The 16,582-nt window shown below is 34.4% G+C and overlaps 2 protein-coding genes across 12 annotated transcripts in view; both read left to right on the forward strand.

Moving 5' to 3' along the window:
- The window catches only part of LOC111512269 (phospholipid phosphatase homolog 1.2 homolog), an 87,006-nt gene extending 82,280 nt beyond the window's left edge, over nt 1-4,726 (forward strand). For all 11 annotated transcript variants that reach the window (XM_074180864.1, XM_074180867.1, XM_074180865.1 and 8 more), the window contains exon 4: nt 4,013-4,726. In XM_074180864.1, coding sequence (XP_074036965.1) covers nt 4,013-4,306 — 294 coding nt within the window. In that variant the 3' untranslated portion in view covers nt 4,307-4,726. The remainder of the gene's footprint in view (nt 1-4,012) is intronic.
- A 3,132-nt stretch (nt 4,727-7,858) lies between these two features.
- On the forward strand, nt 7,859-15,930 carry LOC111512271 (phospholipid phosphatase 1). The gene is made up of 3 exons (XM_023168373.2): nt 7,859-8,062; nt 11,651-12,129; nt 15,507-15,930. The coding sequence occupies exons 1-3, from the start codon at nt 7,888-7,890 to the stop codon at nt 15,780-15,782; spliced, it is 930 nt and encodes a 309-aa protein (XP_023024141.2). The 5' UTR covers nt 7,859-7,887; the 3' UTR covers nt 15,783-15,930.
- The last annotated feature ends 652 nt before the right edge of the window (nt 15,931-16,582 follow it).

Raw genomic sequence — 16,582 nt, forward strand, 5'->3', positions numbered from 1 at the left:
CTTTCCAGCATTCTCTTGAGATTCAAAAACAGGAAAAAGTCGCTGGGGGTTAGACTTGGGGAATAACGTGGATGTGGAAGCAATTTGAAGCCAAATTCGTGCAATTTTGCTATCGTTTCTTGAGAGGGTGTATTGTCTCGAGAAAACAGAACTTCCTTTTCCTTTAAATGGAGCCGTTTTTTCGCGACTTCGTCCTTCAAATGCTTCAATATAGCTCTATTATATCCGCTGTTGATAGTTATTCCCTTTTCAAGATATACGATGAATATTATTCCATGCGCATCCCAAAATACTAACGCCATAACTTTGCTAGCGGACTGTTGCCTCTATGCATGCATTTGAGTGGGTTCACTCAAATGACGATCGTTTTGATTCTGATGTTATACGATGGAGCCATGTTTCATCAATTGTCACATATCGATGCATAAATTCGTGTTTTTCCTTGTGGAAAGCTTCAAACACTGCTTAGAAGCATCAGTTCATTGTTGTTTTTAGTCGATTGTGAGCTCGCGCAACACTCACTTTGAACAGAACTTTCACATACTCAAAATATTCATGCACGATATGTCCAACACGTTTCCTTGATATCTTTAGAGCCTGAGCTATCTGGATCAAATTTACTATGCGGTCATCCAAAATTACTCTGTGGCTTTTTTCGTAATTTTCGTCGGAAACAGCCTCTTTGGGGGGTCCACTTCATGCATCGTCCTCGATGCTCATTCCACCTTGATTGAACTCATCAAACCACTTCTCAACGGTTGGTTTTCCTACTGCAAAGTCCACATAATATCAATCGATTCAAGCCTTGGCTTCAACGGTATTTTTTTTTCAAAAGCCAATGTTTCATTAACACACGTAATCAGCGCTGGATTTAGACTTCGGTGGCCCATAGGCAGAGCATGTGGTGGAGGCCCTCAAATCGTTCGTAGTTAACTGTTGAAAGGGAGCAACTGAATAAATTGGCTAACATAAATTCATTCAAAATTAAACTGAAGCTAAATTATTTTTCGTTTGATTTTCACATTAATAAACGTATCGATAATATCGTTGAAGTCTGTTTCCCTCAAAACATCACTCTCTAAACTTGAAGAGCCAAAATATTTGATCTGTCCTCGGTCATGGAACTTCGGAATTTATGTTTTATAACTTCCAGTTCCAAAAAGGATCTTTCAGCCATACACTTTGTCACCATTAGTTAGAGATAAATTCTCAGAATTATCTCAACTTTGGGAAAGCTTCTTTAACATTGTTTTTACACAATTCATACATCCATCTCCCATAGCTAATCTCTTCTCTTCTCTTTTGTTCAAATTCAAAATAGTTTGAAATGTATGAATTCGTTACCTAGAGTATCATCTACGTCGTCGTATAGTAGGTTTTCTTTCACCATGTTTTGATTAGCAGACATAATTTCTTGATCAGAAATAGTTGTTGAATTTTTCAAAAACCCAAATCGTTTATTTAGAAGTGAGTACGCGTTGATTACCATCTGAAGAGCGGTCATGAGCTGGTCAACAACTGGGAGGTAGCTTTGAGTTCTAAATTTGTCAGAGGGTGACAACTGAACTTCCGAAGCTTGCTTTTCTTCTTTTTTCTTCTTCATAGTTTCGGCAGACAACTAGTTTGAAAGTTTTTACTTCATATTCATTAAAACTGTCTGTTTTATTTTCAATGGTTGATTTTAATGAAGTAAGCAGTGCTGCAACAGTGTTCAAGTTCAACCTAGGATTTTGTAGGCTTTTGCTGAATTTGTTTATATGTCCCAAAATATCATCCAAAAAAACTGTATATATATATAATATGTATATATATATATATATATATATATATATATATATATATATATATATATATATATATATATATATATATATATATATATATATAAAATCACTTTGAAAATTTAATGGAGGGCATATTCGGACATTCTCTAGCCAACTAAAATATTTTCGACAATGCGGTGTTGCCGCTTCTATTAGAAAGCAGTAGCAACTTTGATTTTTCAAATAGAACACTCTGTATATAATATTATTTTTGGAATCTCCAACAATTGCCCGACAACTTTTCTTGATATTTCCCTATACCTATCTGTTACCGTTTTCGAAATAAAAATTAATTTCAATTTTTTTCTTCGAAAATCATGACTTCTAAAAATGCCGATATCTTTTAGTTAAGAAGTACTATGATATCGAAATTTGGTTTGGAGTTAGGTGATACTTGTACACTTCCCACACGTCAGCCTAATCTCCGTTACTTCAATACAGGGTGGTAAAAAAATACAGTTTTTTTCGTTTGCTTGAAAAAATTGCTGAAATTTGATTATTTTAAATAGAACACCCTGTATATTATTGAAAATTCGGAAAGCTGCTGAAATTTGCTTTCTTTCTATGTATATCCTACCTATACCTAACTAGTTAAGTTTCGGACTTATGAACATTTATTTGTGAAAATGTCCCTTCAGAATGGTATTTCCATTCGGTATTTGGTAAGCAGGCCATGATTACTATTTGACAGTAGCGTTGTGACATTCTCCTAATAATATCGACATTTTCGTCACATCAGAAGTTGCAAATACCTTCAAAACGATGGAACAAAACTATTCAAACGAAGTTCTTATGAATTTGTTTATTATTTTTGGACAGTGTGACAAAATTATCAGCAGAACATGTAGAAAGTTCAATGAAATGTATCCGAATCTACCGCCAATGAACCTCAAGAAATTTATACGAATTCAGAACAATTTCAATATGTTTGTCTTAGAGCAATATGTATGTATACTTTACTGCTTCAACTAACAGGTACAATACAGTTAGTCGCTGTTTAAGAGCAGCAAAAACTGACCAACCTATTCTTGTGTTGAAAAGAACGACAACAACTCGCTGGTCACGTCAAGTCACGTTAAAGGTTTTATAAATGCCTTCAAAGAAATTATTGAGGATGAAGAAGACATAGGACATAGCTAAATCAAGAGCAACAGCTGTCGGTCTGCATTATGGTATGGCAAAGTTAGAAATATATAGTTATATATATATATATATATATATATATATATATATATATATATATATATATATATATATATATATATATATATATATATATACAGGCTGATTCACGGTGGATGGCACATTAGACGTTTCTGGTGAACCAGACAACGGATCACTTTGAAAATTTAATGGAGGGCATATTCGGACATTCTCTAGCCGATTGTATGACAAGATTAAGTGAATGGCCAACACACGGCACCCAAGCTGCTAGGCTATTTTTTTCTTGTAATTATGCTTGTAGGGCATTATATCTGCCACTCATTGCAGACGCATTGTCGTACGATTGTCCACGAATGTTCTCCAGATGCAGCTCGTTTTGTTCTAGAAAATTAATCGAGCCCTCATACATATCCTTTGCCTTATGACCCTGGTTAGGCATAAACACAAGAAAACGCTAAACAGGAGCATGCATTCGCGCTTGGGCGGGTGGAGCGGAACGGGGCTGGCGCGGCGCAAGACTTTTTCAATAGATAGAGTAGGTGAGACGCCTTTTTCCGCGGCGCGGTAAAATATGCGAAAGGCGCCATTTGTGTCCATATTTCGTGCTGCTTGATCTCGTACTTTTTCATTGTTAACTTTTCCCTCAGTTTTTTTGTCTCTACTGAGCTTTTATCGATTTAATTTTAATTTTTTTGTGGTGTGGTGGCGGCCCCCTTGTGGTGGCTGTCCTTAGGCAACTGCCTATGTTGTCTATGCTTAAATCCGGCACTGCACGTAATTCCTTTTTAATAATTTTAGTCAACCTAACAAATGTTGCTTCATTCAAAATGTTATATTCCTCTAACCAATAGTCCTACAGCTGTAAAATGTGTACACATCAGTTTTGAAGGTTCGGGTTAACTGAAAATCTAGTAGCGCCAGCTGTATATTAGCCTACGTAATTTTTAGCCCCACCCAATTTCATCATATGATTTTATACATATTTTGCGATTTTCCAATAATTTATTGTTTCTTTCATTTTCCAGTACATCATCCAGACCAGACTTCCAACGTCAGAAACAGGTCGACTGCTCAAACCGTTCCTGATAGCCGTGTGCCTCACATGGTCTTTGATTTGTTCTTTGACACGAATATCTGACAGGAGGCACCATTGGTGGGATGTCTTAGCTGGGACGATGCTTGGTGTGGTGGGTGCCGTATACACCATCACTTTGGTACACAGAAAAATGAATACTTCCCACATAATTACAAAAGACTGTTCATCCACTACAACTTTGCTGGACGTCAAGAACAAAGAAGCGACCAGTGTGATTATATAGTTTTCTCACATCAACTTCCAGTTGGAACTTTCCTGCCACTTCTCATATTTTTCGCACCATTTTTAATCATATTCACTACTACAAAATGAGGTGATACTGTATGGCAGTAGGGGGGGATTCAGCCCCCGGATGCGATCAATGTGACTTCGAAAAACGAACTGAAGACAGGTTTTTCAATGACTGGTTCATTTTTGAATGGGAAATGATAAATGTAACTGAAGATGAATGGATCTGTGTCAGGATTTTTTTGACACTCGACAATTTTTTTCAACCATGTTGAACTTATATTATTTATTTATGTATCAATAATGTGAGGGACGGTGTTGTGGTATTATTCTTGTACATAGTGTTGCGATAGAAAGTAGATCAATAATTATGAAAAATGTTTTGAAAATATATAAAATAATATAAAAAACATAAGTTGTGTTTGATTTTTCTGAATAAGAATTGAATATTAGGAATGGTTTACAGTGTGATTTTCAAAGATCCCTCTCCAATTCACTTTCAAAGAAACTCTTCAGTCACCCTGATGGGTATATGTAAACAGATTAGTTTGAAAACATTACTGTTAAGTCCAAATGCCAGATAATTTTTCAGTTGGAGTTGTTATGATTCGGTAATTGTTTAACATCCAACTAAACAATTACCGACTCAACATCCACCAACACCTTTCACAACTTACGTTATACCTTACATTCCAAGACTATCTGAAAAAATAAGACGAATTGGAAATAGGTATTTTATGTTAGAACTACTTTCAAAACAAAAAATACACTGAGATCTATACTCACACATACAAAACCCAACAACACTGAAGAAAAAACAAAAAATTGTATTTATGAAATACCTTGTTCTTGTGGTAAAAGTTACATTGGTGAAACTTCGAGAACATTGAAAGTGCGTGAGAATGAACATCGAGATTACATAAAAAATAGACAATTGACAGGATCAAAATTATCAGAACATATTTTAAAATCAGACGGTGAACATCGGGTGGAATGGAATAGGACAAGAATGATTACCAATGAGCCTCATTCTAAGAGACGTAAGCTAAAAGAATCAGCGTATATTCTCATGTCTGGAGAGAATTGTATCTCAAATAGCTCCTCAGAAATAGACCGTACCTGGCTACCCATCTTGAAGAAAACTTTGGATAGTGGCGAAATGGCAACAGACTGATATCGGAGAGTACCTTGTATTACATCGAATGTTTCAGTTGTCAATCAAAAACATTGACATAATTTTATATTTCGAAACTTCTTTGACATCTGTCGAAGAAGTAAAGAAATAAACTATCTAAAAAGGAATAACTGCCAATATATTCGAATTTTTTATCCATTTCTGAAGACGGAGGCAGATTTTGGCCTCCGAAACGTAAAAGATAAGATATTTCTTTGTGAAAAATACTTTGATTTTTACGCAGTTACTCATCGGGGTAAACTGAAAAGTTTGCCCTTCTATACTTGTATAAAGTTCTCCATTATAACTTTTATATTTTTCAGATTGTGGAAGGTATCAAATACCCAAAAAAGGTTGATAATTTTTTTTTATGTTACACAAGTTATTTCCTAGTTACAGTAAAAAAGTGTAAGGGCGTATTCAGGAGCTTACTTCATGAAAATAATGCATGTAAACATACGTGAGGAATCACATCATTTGCAAGATATAGGGTTATACATTTTAATGAAAAATACTTTTTTCAAATAATATTGTGAATATAGTTTGCAGCAACAATAAAATTAAACAGGAAAACGTCTCAAACAATTACCTAGTTGTTGTTTTTTAGTGCACAGGATACAATAGAATAGACTAGAATAGTATAAAATAGAATGTATTAGAGTAGAGTGAAATATAGTAGAATGGAATAGAGTTAAATAGAATAGAAAGTTATGTGAGCCAAAAAAATATATCAACTAGGTATAATATTCAAAAAAATGTAGGTCATTTGTTTACCTGAATATTTGAATAGAACTGGCGGATACTTGATGAAAATCCATATTGAACAACTAATAAATACAGTTTATCGTATGATTTTCACTTCACTATAAAGGGTTTCACAAAAACTTCGACACGTGTTTCGCTATACAATAGCTTCATCAAGCATAAACTGAAAGTAATTTCTAAATTACAATACCTGTATACCTGCATTCAGACACCAATAATAAGCAAAAGTGGAGATATGAAGGTGTAAGGAAACGAACTTTTGGGTGGTCAAAAATTCATTTATACTGTAGAAACAGTTTTTGTAAAGCAATAGCTTCCACTGCATTTTGAATGCTGGAGGACGTGATTAAGGATTTGTTGTATTAAACATGTAAACTAGACTTTCAATAGGGACATACATCATATTTAGTTATGCAGAGGTTTGAATTTTCACCAGTGAAGTAATTATGAAATTCTGCACTAGTTTTCAGTTTGTATTTGCCCACAAAAGGTTTCTGTAGTCTGAGAATTGTTTTTTTAATTCATTTTAACAAAACAAACACTCTATTCACTTTCAGACTCTGTTCCTAGACAGTTGTGGACAATATTTGAATAGAATGGAATGAAAAAGTGTCCAATTGATTTTTCAATGATAAGGCTGTTCTAAAAAAAACTGCAAAAATAGTTTTAAATCAACATGTGGAAAGAACATTGTGGCTCCATCTTCCACAGGAAGATGGAGCCACATTTGACTGAACATAAACAAAACTGTTAGTGTTTGACGTAAGCTTCGTAAACAGGCTACAAGATGGAGGAAGAAAGATGTTTTGTCATAGTACTGAGTCTAAATTCCAATGGAAAGAAAATACGGGTTTAAAAAAAATCACTATACTGGGTAAAGAAATGTTATTGCTACATTCTTAATATACTTCATGAATTACATGAATAAAACTCAGTCAAAGTTGATTATAGAACTTACGGAAACAGTAGGAAATAATGAAATATTTTTCAAGAATAGGAGTTATTCTGAATGACTTGTTAATATTTGAAAATCGATAATCTATTTTTTGAAATATATTTGGTAAAATTTGTTCTATTCATTTTAGTTTTGTTGTTCAAAAGAGTTGTCAACTAACTTTCAATTATGAAGGCAGAATACTCCAATGATCTTCTCTATTAGGCAAGTTAGTTATCCTCAAATTACTTGATATTGGGGGTAGGATTGATCGGCTGAACCCAACAACTTATTGTTTTTGAGTATTTTTCATGATAATACCTTGAAAAATCAAATGCTAAAGATGTCCTACAGATATCAGAGTTGCCACTTGAAGAAGAATTTCATGAGACAAACAAGATGAGATTAACAAACTTGGTGATATGCTATTTTGGGTTTCCATAACTTGTCTTCGAACGGATGCATTTCCAATATCTTTTCATCAATCAATTTCAAATTCGAAACACTATAATAATATTGTATATCGAGTTCAATATACGTATATTAATGACTTGAATTGTGCTCTCTCACTGAATAAAAAGTTGCGTCAACTATAGAAGAATGATATCTAAACTGACAAATCCCAAGTTAAGTATTAAACGCAAACACTGATACCAGTTATGATGTAAATACTATTCAATTTGAATGTTTTTCATTTTTTCACATGGTAGTCGTAGATGCAAGAATGGCAAATTTTTTCAAAAAAATTATAAATGCCGTGAGGGACTGTGCAGAAAACTCAGAAGTGTGTGCACCGCCAAGAAAAATTTTTGTTTGGAGAGTTTTTGACTTGAACATTTCACTGGCCAATGTTTTGAATTTTTTCATAAGTGCTATTGGTGAGTCATATGTTTTTAGCCCAAATGAAATACTCGCGAAAATTTTACACAGTGGAGTATTGTGGATGTCAGATTGAAATAATTTGATGAGAAATAATGTGTTATAATATTTATTTCATATGAGTCGCTACAACAATGTGAGATGACAAAGAATGTGTTGGTGTAATGAGTGGAACACATAAATTTTAATGCACTTCAGTAGACAGATTACAATGAACAAAAGAGAACTGAGTTTCACTTTCATTTTGAAGCAAGTTGCAAAAATCACTAACAAAACGGGTTTCAGTACGAAACAATTACAGAAATAAGACATGATGGCTGTCATTAAGCGCATCTTATATGTAAACTCAAATAAAACAAAGTGTGTGTAGGAAAATATAGAAGTTCTTTATTCGTTTGAAATACCTATTGTGAAGCTACTTCGTGTTACTTTAGACCCTGAACTGAATTGGAATGCTCAATTATAACATAAACTGTTGAACATATTATTTCATCTGCGACAGCACAGACATATTTCAAACTACGAAACTTTGGGAACAGTTTATTTCTCACTGATTCAGTCTCATATGGGTTACGCCATTTTACTATGGAGAAAATCCTCGGCTGCTAATGCTATTTTCATTCAACAAAAAAAGGCAATAAGAATATTAGGTAATTTAGGGTATAGAAATACGTGTAGACCTTTATTCATCAAACTCAGAATCATGACTCTTTCGTCCCTTGTACATTTACAATTCACTCCTTGAAATACACAGAACATCGTCCAACCTCACTACACATGCTGACATCCACCATCATAACACTAGAAATTCTGACAATTTCAGACTTCCTAGATATGAGCTTTGTATTTCACAAAAAAATTCTTTAGATTTTAGTCTCTACAATGCACTGCCTCATTAAATCAAAACGATGAGTGTGAATGAGTTTGAGCGAACCATCAAATCGTATTTGCTAAAAAACAGTTTTTACGCAATCAATGAGTACTTGGAAGATATTCAAGAGTGACCTTTAGGCTCTGAGAACATGCTTACCGTTTACGTACTGTATGTTCAACCGTTTTGTTACTCCTTATATAAGCAATTATTGTTATTGAGAATACCATGACATATAATTTTGAAGTTATCACTTGAATATTCTGAATTCTTCATTTCGTAAATGTTGAAAATATACTAGTGGATAATTGAATTGTAATATTGGATTGAATTGTTTGAATTGTGAAAAAAATAAATTGTTACTTGACACATTCGATTCATACAATTTGGTTCAGCTAATAAATAATACCCCAACTAGAATAACTAATATAAATTAAACGCTCATAGATTTGATAATTGTCAATAACGCACAGTATTTTTCATCAATAAATGTTCTCGATATTGATGGTGTCTCGGATCACTTTGCTTTTCCATGTGAAATTAATTCACCTAAAGATAAATTCGTCAAATACATTACGTACCGCAATTTCAGTAACTTTCAAGGGTACTCTTTCAGTCTAGAATTATGCAATGTCAACTGGAATACCATCCATCAATTTGATAATGCAGATGAAACGCTAACTTGTTTCAATAACCAGGTTATAAATATATTCGATGTTCATGCGCCTTACCGTACGATGAAGGCAACCAAGTCACCATCACATTGGACAGATAACATAAAACAGATGCTTTTCTCAAAAATAAAGCGTTTCGACGATATAAAAAACTAAAAACAATTAGGTCATGGAATTACTAAAAGGACTTACAGAACTATAAGTAAAACCCAAAGACAAACAGCCCTGTTTGATAAATACACGATACCTTTACACGATCCTGATTTCAAATTTAGTACTGTGTGTTCGGAAACCATCTTGAAATGCCTCAATACAATCAAAAGCAATGCTGTGGGGAATCCCTATTCGCATGCTAAACTTGATAGTACCTCATTTATTGACGCATATCACCCTCTCTGTGGAAACACGCTAATGTCAGACCTTTAGCTAAATGTAATAATCCTGCAGAACTGTCTGATATAAAACCAATCAGTATTCTTCCAACTTTCTCGAAAGCGTTCGAAATGATAAGTAAAGAACAGGTTACGAGTTATATTAGTATGACTAATCTTATGACTGAAGTTCAATCTGGATTCCGTCCTCAATACAGTACAACTACATCATTGAGTCTGAGTACAGATGATATTTTCAAAGCAATTGATGAGGGAAATTTGACCTGTCTCATTCTATCAAATTATAGTACAGCTTTCGATACTTTGGAACCGTCTGTTTCATGTAAGAAACTAAAATATTTTGGCGTCTTTGGCGGTACAGTTTCACCCCTGGAGAATTACTTAACTGGACGAACTCAAATTGTTAATTTGAATGGTGAACAATCTTCTTCTTCAAGAAGACATTATGGCGTTCCACAAGGCTCTGTCTTGGGACCTCTACTCTTTGCTCTCTATATATCAAATTTCCACGAAAGCGTCAGATCAATCAAAATACACCATTACGCGGATGACACTCAATTTACATGTCGTTCAGTTTCAGTGAAGTAATCATTGCCTAGGATATCATAAAACCCCAAGTGATGCTGTTTGGTTCCAAAGGAAAGAGAAACTTCATCGCCAACTCACTATAAGAACTAATGACAGTCCTATACAATTCGTAAATGAGAGCATAAATTTGGATTTTTGGATCGATACTAGCCTGAGATTCATAAAGCATGTTAATCTGCTGTGTAAGACCTCATATAACGTATTACGGCAGCTATCTATACCCCAGTAGGCAATTGATGTCAAAAAAACTCAAATTGAATCTATGTGAGTCTTCAATATTCTCCCGATTAGCGTATTGCGACAAAATAGTTGTATTCGATTCGCATATGGTATACGGAAGTAGGATCATATTAGTAATTCATTCAATTACTCAGGTTGGTTGAAAATGAATCAAATGAGAGAAACACACCTCCTTACTGTAATCCATAAAGTTTTTGCAATCAGGAACACCATTATATTTGCGGAAAAAAATGTTTTTTTTGTCGCGGAAGAATAATTCGCGTAATTATTATCTACTGCTCATTCCGAAACATAAAACCGTATTATAAACACGTAGTTTTTTGAAAAATATAGCAAAACTTTACAATAGGTTACCCCATGAACTCAAAGACCTCAGTTTGAGAAATTTCAAAAAACGTTTGAAAGTCGTCCTCTGAACAAGGTAATGATGTCTTTATTATCTGATGACTCTTGCAATAATTTTTGGCACATGTACAAACAGGTTTCAATTCTAACGATATGAAATTATTCAATTATACAGCCACTTTACTTATTAATTTTATTATCATTAGTTTCTTTCCACCTACTCCTTGTATCTATTATACTATAACTATACAGATATATTAATATTGAAGGTTTTTGTGATCTTATAGATTAGGTGTGGACGTACAAGGATGGGTTTCAGAGCAGCTTCAATAGCTGAACCCCGCCCATTCATCATTCTTGTTGAACATGCATTTGTAAACCATTGAATATGATGAATAAAGACTTCTTATCATCATTATTATGATTCATGAAAATTCATTTCTCTAAAAAAAAATCTCATGACATTGCTCTTTTCAGTTATAATACTCACATGTCTGACGGAATATGGGATTATCCCAAGTAAAAAAGTGGGTTTCTACTGCAAGGATCCTCTGATATCCCACAAATATACAGGAGACACCGTGACTCCAGAAATACTGGGTGTAACAGCCATTCTTGTACCTGTGACGATGATTCTAACCACGGAAATGTTGATCCATCAGTCATTCAAGAGAATCAACATCTTTACGGCCTACCTGCTCTTCAGAGACTGTTTGGTTGGAACCATCACAGTTCTGTTTCTCACATCTATGGCAAAAGTACTCCTAGGAGAACACAGACCGCATTTTTTCGATGTTTGTGAGCCAGATACAGCAATGAACTGCACTGAGGGAACTTTTGTGGAAAGTTTCACGTGTACAAGTACCAAGTATGATTTTTATGTAATCGCAGATTCTTCCTTATCATTTCCTTCAGGACATGCCTCAACGACTTGGTTCATAGGAATGTTCTCGTCGGTAAGTTGCAAGAAACGTTCAAAAATATGGAGTTAATTTACTGAAACAATTGGACTAGTGGAGTGTCTCTTAGACAAAAACCACGTGAATCCACTGATAAAACAGGAGATTGTTGATTTACTCACCATTTGTGTGTCTCAAAATTATTTCCAGTTTGACGGAGAATTCTTTTCATGCAATGAAGGACTAATAATGGGGAATCCTTTGAGTCCCCTACTGGCGGAAATTTTCATGGATAACATAGAGTATGAAATCCATAATAATCAGTTAGCCAACAATTTTTTGTACTGGTACAGATACGTAGATGATATCTTAGTATGTTTTACTGGTAGAGATAGGCAATCAGGCAAGTTCATTGAATATGCCAATTCCATCCACCCGTAAATAAAATTCACCACTGAGAGGGAGGTAAATAATTCAATAAATTACCTGGACTTAACCATTACGAAAAATAACAATAAACATGAGTTTGCAACTTTCCACAAACCATCGTACACGGACATTATCATACATAATTCCTCCACACACCCGTACCAGCATAAAGTTGCTGCATTCAATAGTATGCTTCACAGATTATTGAATATTCCACTGTCTGATAGGGATTTCCAGAAAGAGCTGAATTTGATCAAACAAATCGCGATTAATAACGGTTTTAAGGTAGATATTGTAAGCTCCATCCTTTCCAAAAAACGACAAAAGCAAGCCATGGATCTGGTCTACCCATATTCAAGATGCGATAACGTTAGTTATAAGACATTGACATGTGTGGGGGAACCAAACAGGAATATTGCCCGTTTTTTAAAGAAAGAAGGCATAAACGTAGCTTATAGAACGAATAATAACCTAAGTAAATTTATTAAAAACAATAAGGACAAAACTTTGATGTCGGATAGATCAGGAGTATATAAGCTGACTTCTGGCTCTTGTCCAAAACTGTATATTGGCCAAACAGGAAGAACATTTTTCCAACGAATTAAAGAACATAGGAGTAGTTTTGTAAATAGAAAGACCAATTCCATATTTGCAAACCATCTTTTAGCAGAAGGACATGAGTTCAATCATGAGTACGAGGTGTTACATTTAGAAGAGAAGAGTTTGAAACTTAATCTTCTAGAATGTTTATAAATCAATAGATTTAGAAATTCGGGTAATTTACTGAATGATCAATTAGAACTCAATAACTCTCCGTTACTGAATATATTTTTTCAAATGTGAAAATGGAACATAAGTGCAGGTAATTTAATTCGTTAGAAACTCAGGTAAAATATCAGCTACTTAAAACTCAGGTACTTCGTTTACAGGTACTTTGATTTCAGGTACTCCATAAAATATATATATATATATATTTAGTATTGAATGTGTAGAATTAGTTGAAAGACACGCCAGATGAAGCCATTGTATGGCGAAACACGTGTTGCGTTTTTGTAAAACAATTTAGTAAAAATCTCACAATAAAGTGTTTTTGGAATACGTTAGTTATGGATTTTCATCAAGTATCGGCCGATTCCATCATATATCCAATGAAATTGTTATGTGACTAAGGGATTTTACATTTCTATAAAAACATCACGCATTCGAGAGAGACATAACAAATGGAAGTTATTTGTTAGTAAAATATTATCACTCAACATGGCTCTCTCATTTTGCTACTCATTTGGCTTTCGCTGAAAACACAATATATTCCAAAATTCCAGATTTGTCTGGTCTCTCAGTTCTGTGAACTTTTAGTATTAGTTAATCCACTTCTGCCTCCCCTGTTATTTAATAGTTTACAATAGGATAGTTATTGAGTTGTAGAATTTACCCAACTATTTGTATTTTTCCGACTGGGAGTATGAAAGTATCTATTTCTTTCTTTTTTCACCCCGATAAGAAGACGTTCTTATGGTCGAAGGATGGATCCATAGTCTTTCTTTTGTTATAATGCATCCGGTTTTTCGAATATATCATTGTAAAAATCCTGAACTTAGCAAGTTTTCATTGTAATTCAGGAGACGTAGTCCTCCAGAATATGATTCCATGAGAATGGAGAAAAAACCTTTCACTTGAAACACAATCGTACTGCACAGTCCGTTCAAAAAAGTAACCTCTTCACCTGCTGATGATGTTATCAAATACGCTAACGATATCAAAAAACAGTTTTTATTTTCGACCGTAGCCAAGCCTTGGTTCTTTCGAAACTATAAGTTTAGCTTCCTCCTCAAATCCCTCTTGGATTCAGTCAGGATTTTGAATATAAGGTTATAACTTTTCGTTCCTATCACTGATGTTTCAGTGATGTCTCCTACGTGCTAGATCTTAGTTCTAACTAAGGATATTCTTGATTGCTCCATGAATTATTATGGAAGAATATTTGTTTCGCGAAGATATGATGATTTTTTGAGCAAGCTTCAAGGTCTGCCTTATAAGCTCCCCAGTTTGTGTTCTATGTGTCTTAATGAGATAAAATTGAAGTGTTTGAAGTTCATTTGGAAATAATGCGTCACAAGTGTATGTAGTCACTCATATGTGAGCATGTAATTGCTTTCTCCTACATCTCCTGTTTATTAAAAATTACTGCTGTGAAGTTTCTGATACAAAATTACTGAACGGTAATAAATGTAATCTTTTCTGTATGAATTACACATGTTTTAAAGGTTTCTACAATTCTATTTTGAATCAACTTCGTTCTGATCTCTGCCAATGCCGTCTCACGGTTCTATTGTGTTCTATCTCCATTATCAAACTTTCCTATATTGTCAGTAAGGACCAACGAGATTCTCTTATCGTGTTGTAGCTTGGCTTGAACCTCATTGCGAGCCAGAGTTCTCAAGAGGAACGCGGATGAGTTGTTCCACATTCATGATGCCCTCTGCATGGGGGGCTGGAAGTGAAGCTACATATATACTCTGAAAAGTTGAACCCTCGCTTGATGGGGGACGTGGTGATGTCAAATATACCGGAAAAGAGTGTTCTCTTCCAAAATGTTTTACGGATTCTTATGCTTTTGTATCTGTAGAGTAGAGAGGGTGAATGTAGACTCACAGCACTTAGGCCACATATGACCAATTGTACATCCTCCCAAGGAGTTATCCTCCCAAGGAGTTGTCCTCCTAGGTCATCGTCCATCCTGTCCTTTCCAGTAAGGTGAACAGGTCACTAGGAGACATCTCCTCCAGTCCCCTGGCTGTTTCCCTTTCCGTCACCTGGGGACGCGCCTGATAGGTAGCCCAACCCAAAGAGGGTTCTTATGCTTATGAGTTCTTCAAAACGGCTTCATTCCGTTTTCATTCGGCTGCGCTATATGAATCGCTTTAAGAATAGATGATTGATTTCTCACATGTACCCTACTTTCGATTTCAATACATCAATTGATCTGAAATTTATTTTATTTTCAGTACATTGTCCATGAAAGGCTACCGACTATCAACGCTGGTACTTTGATGAAACCATTTTTGATATTAGTTTGTCTGACATGGTCGCTAGTCTGCTCGTTGACAAGGATAACAGACAGAAGACATCACTGGTGGGACGTCTTAGCTGGAACCACAATTGGAATATTGGCCTCACTGTATAGTATCACAGTAGTTCATCAAAAACTTTCAAAGATGGATTTGAGTTTCGTAGCAAAACACAAAGAGAATCCAATGGAAATGGAGTTTACGATTGAATGAATTGGGCTATTCGAAAGATAGATCTGAACGAATTTCAGTTTTTTGAAGATTTCTCGAGTATGAAGTTTACGATTAGAGAACTAAAATTCCGAATGAAATATTTTAGGTTGATGAATACAATAAAACACAGTAAAATATAATACCAAAATTTTGTGATTTCAGAAAAAACAAACTACGACAAGAATCAGAATGCTCATTTTCACAACATATCATGAAAGCATTTCCATAATAATACAATAATAATAATAATTTATTCGCTCATAATATTTAGATGTACAACAGAGTGAGTAACAATAATAGCAAATAAAATAGAAAACCCATAAAAGGTGAACCCTTGTGCATGGGTATGCTACTAAAACTTGAGTCTTATCTATAAAATGTAATAATAAAGTTGAAATAATAATATTGAATTCAAGGAAAGTGCAGATATACAGGGTGTAACTGAATAAGTGTAAAACATTCAAGGAGGTGATTCTTCATCGAAAAAAAGATAGGATCTTTCATATAAAGAAACTTCATTGGAGCATCCCTTGTTGAGATAGAGCCCCTTAAATGGGGTACATAAAATTTGTATAACAATTTTTTTCACAGGCACTGAAGAAGTTACAAAATTGAAATTCTCCTGACGTTTTATACTACCAAAAAGACATTTAGCCAGTAATTTATTTGGTTCACCCCATGGTTGTGAGGGGTGGAAAACGCAACCCCTAAATTTATTTCCAACATAACTTTTTGTCTTATTATTTGTTTCACATTTGAAAATTCATTTCCGATAGCCTGTTTCATTCTAAATAAAAAAT

The sequence above is a fragment of the Leptinotarsa decemlineata genome, unplaced genomic scaffold, assembly GCF_025532065.1.
Source record: "Leptinotarsa decemlineata unplaced genomic scaffold, Ldec_3_MD MMD2_tig00026307_RagTag_RagTag, whole genome shotgun sequence".
Taxonomy (NCBI): Eukaryota; Metazoa; Arthropoda; class Insecta; order Coleoptera; family Chrysomelidae; genus Leptinotarsa; species Leptinotarsa decemlineata.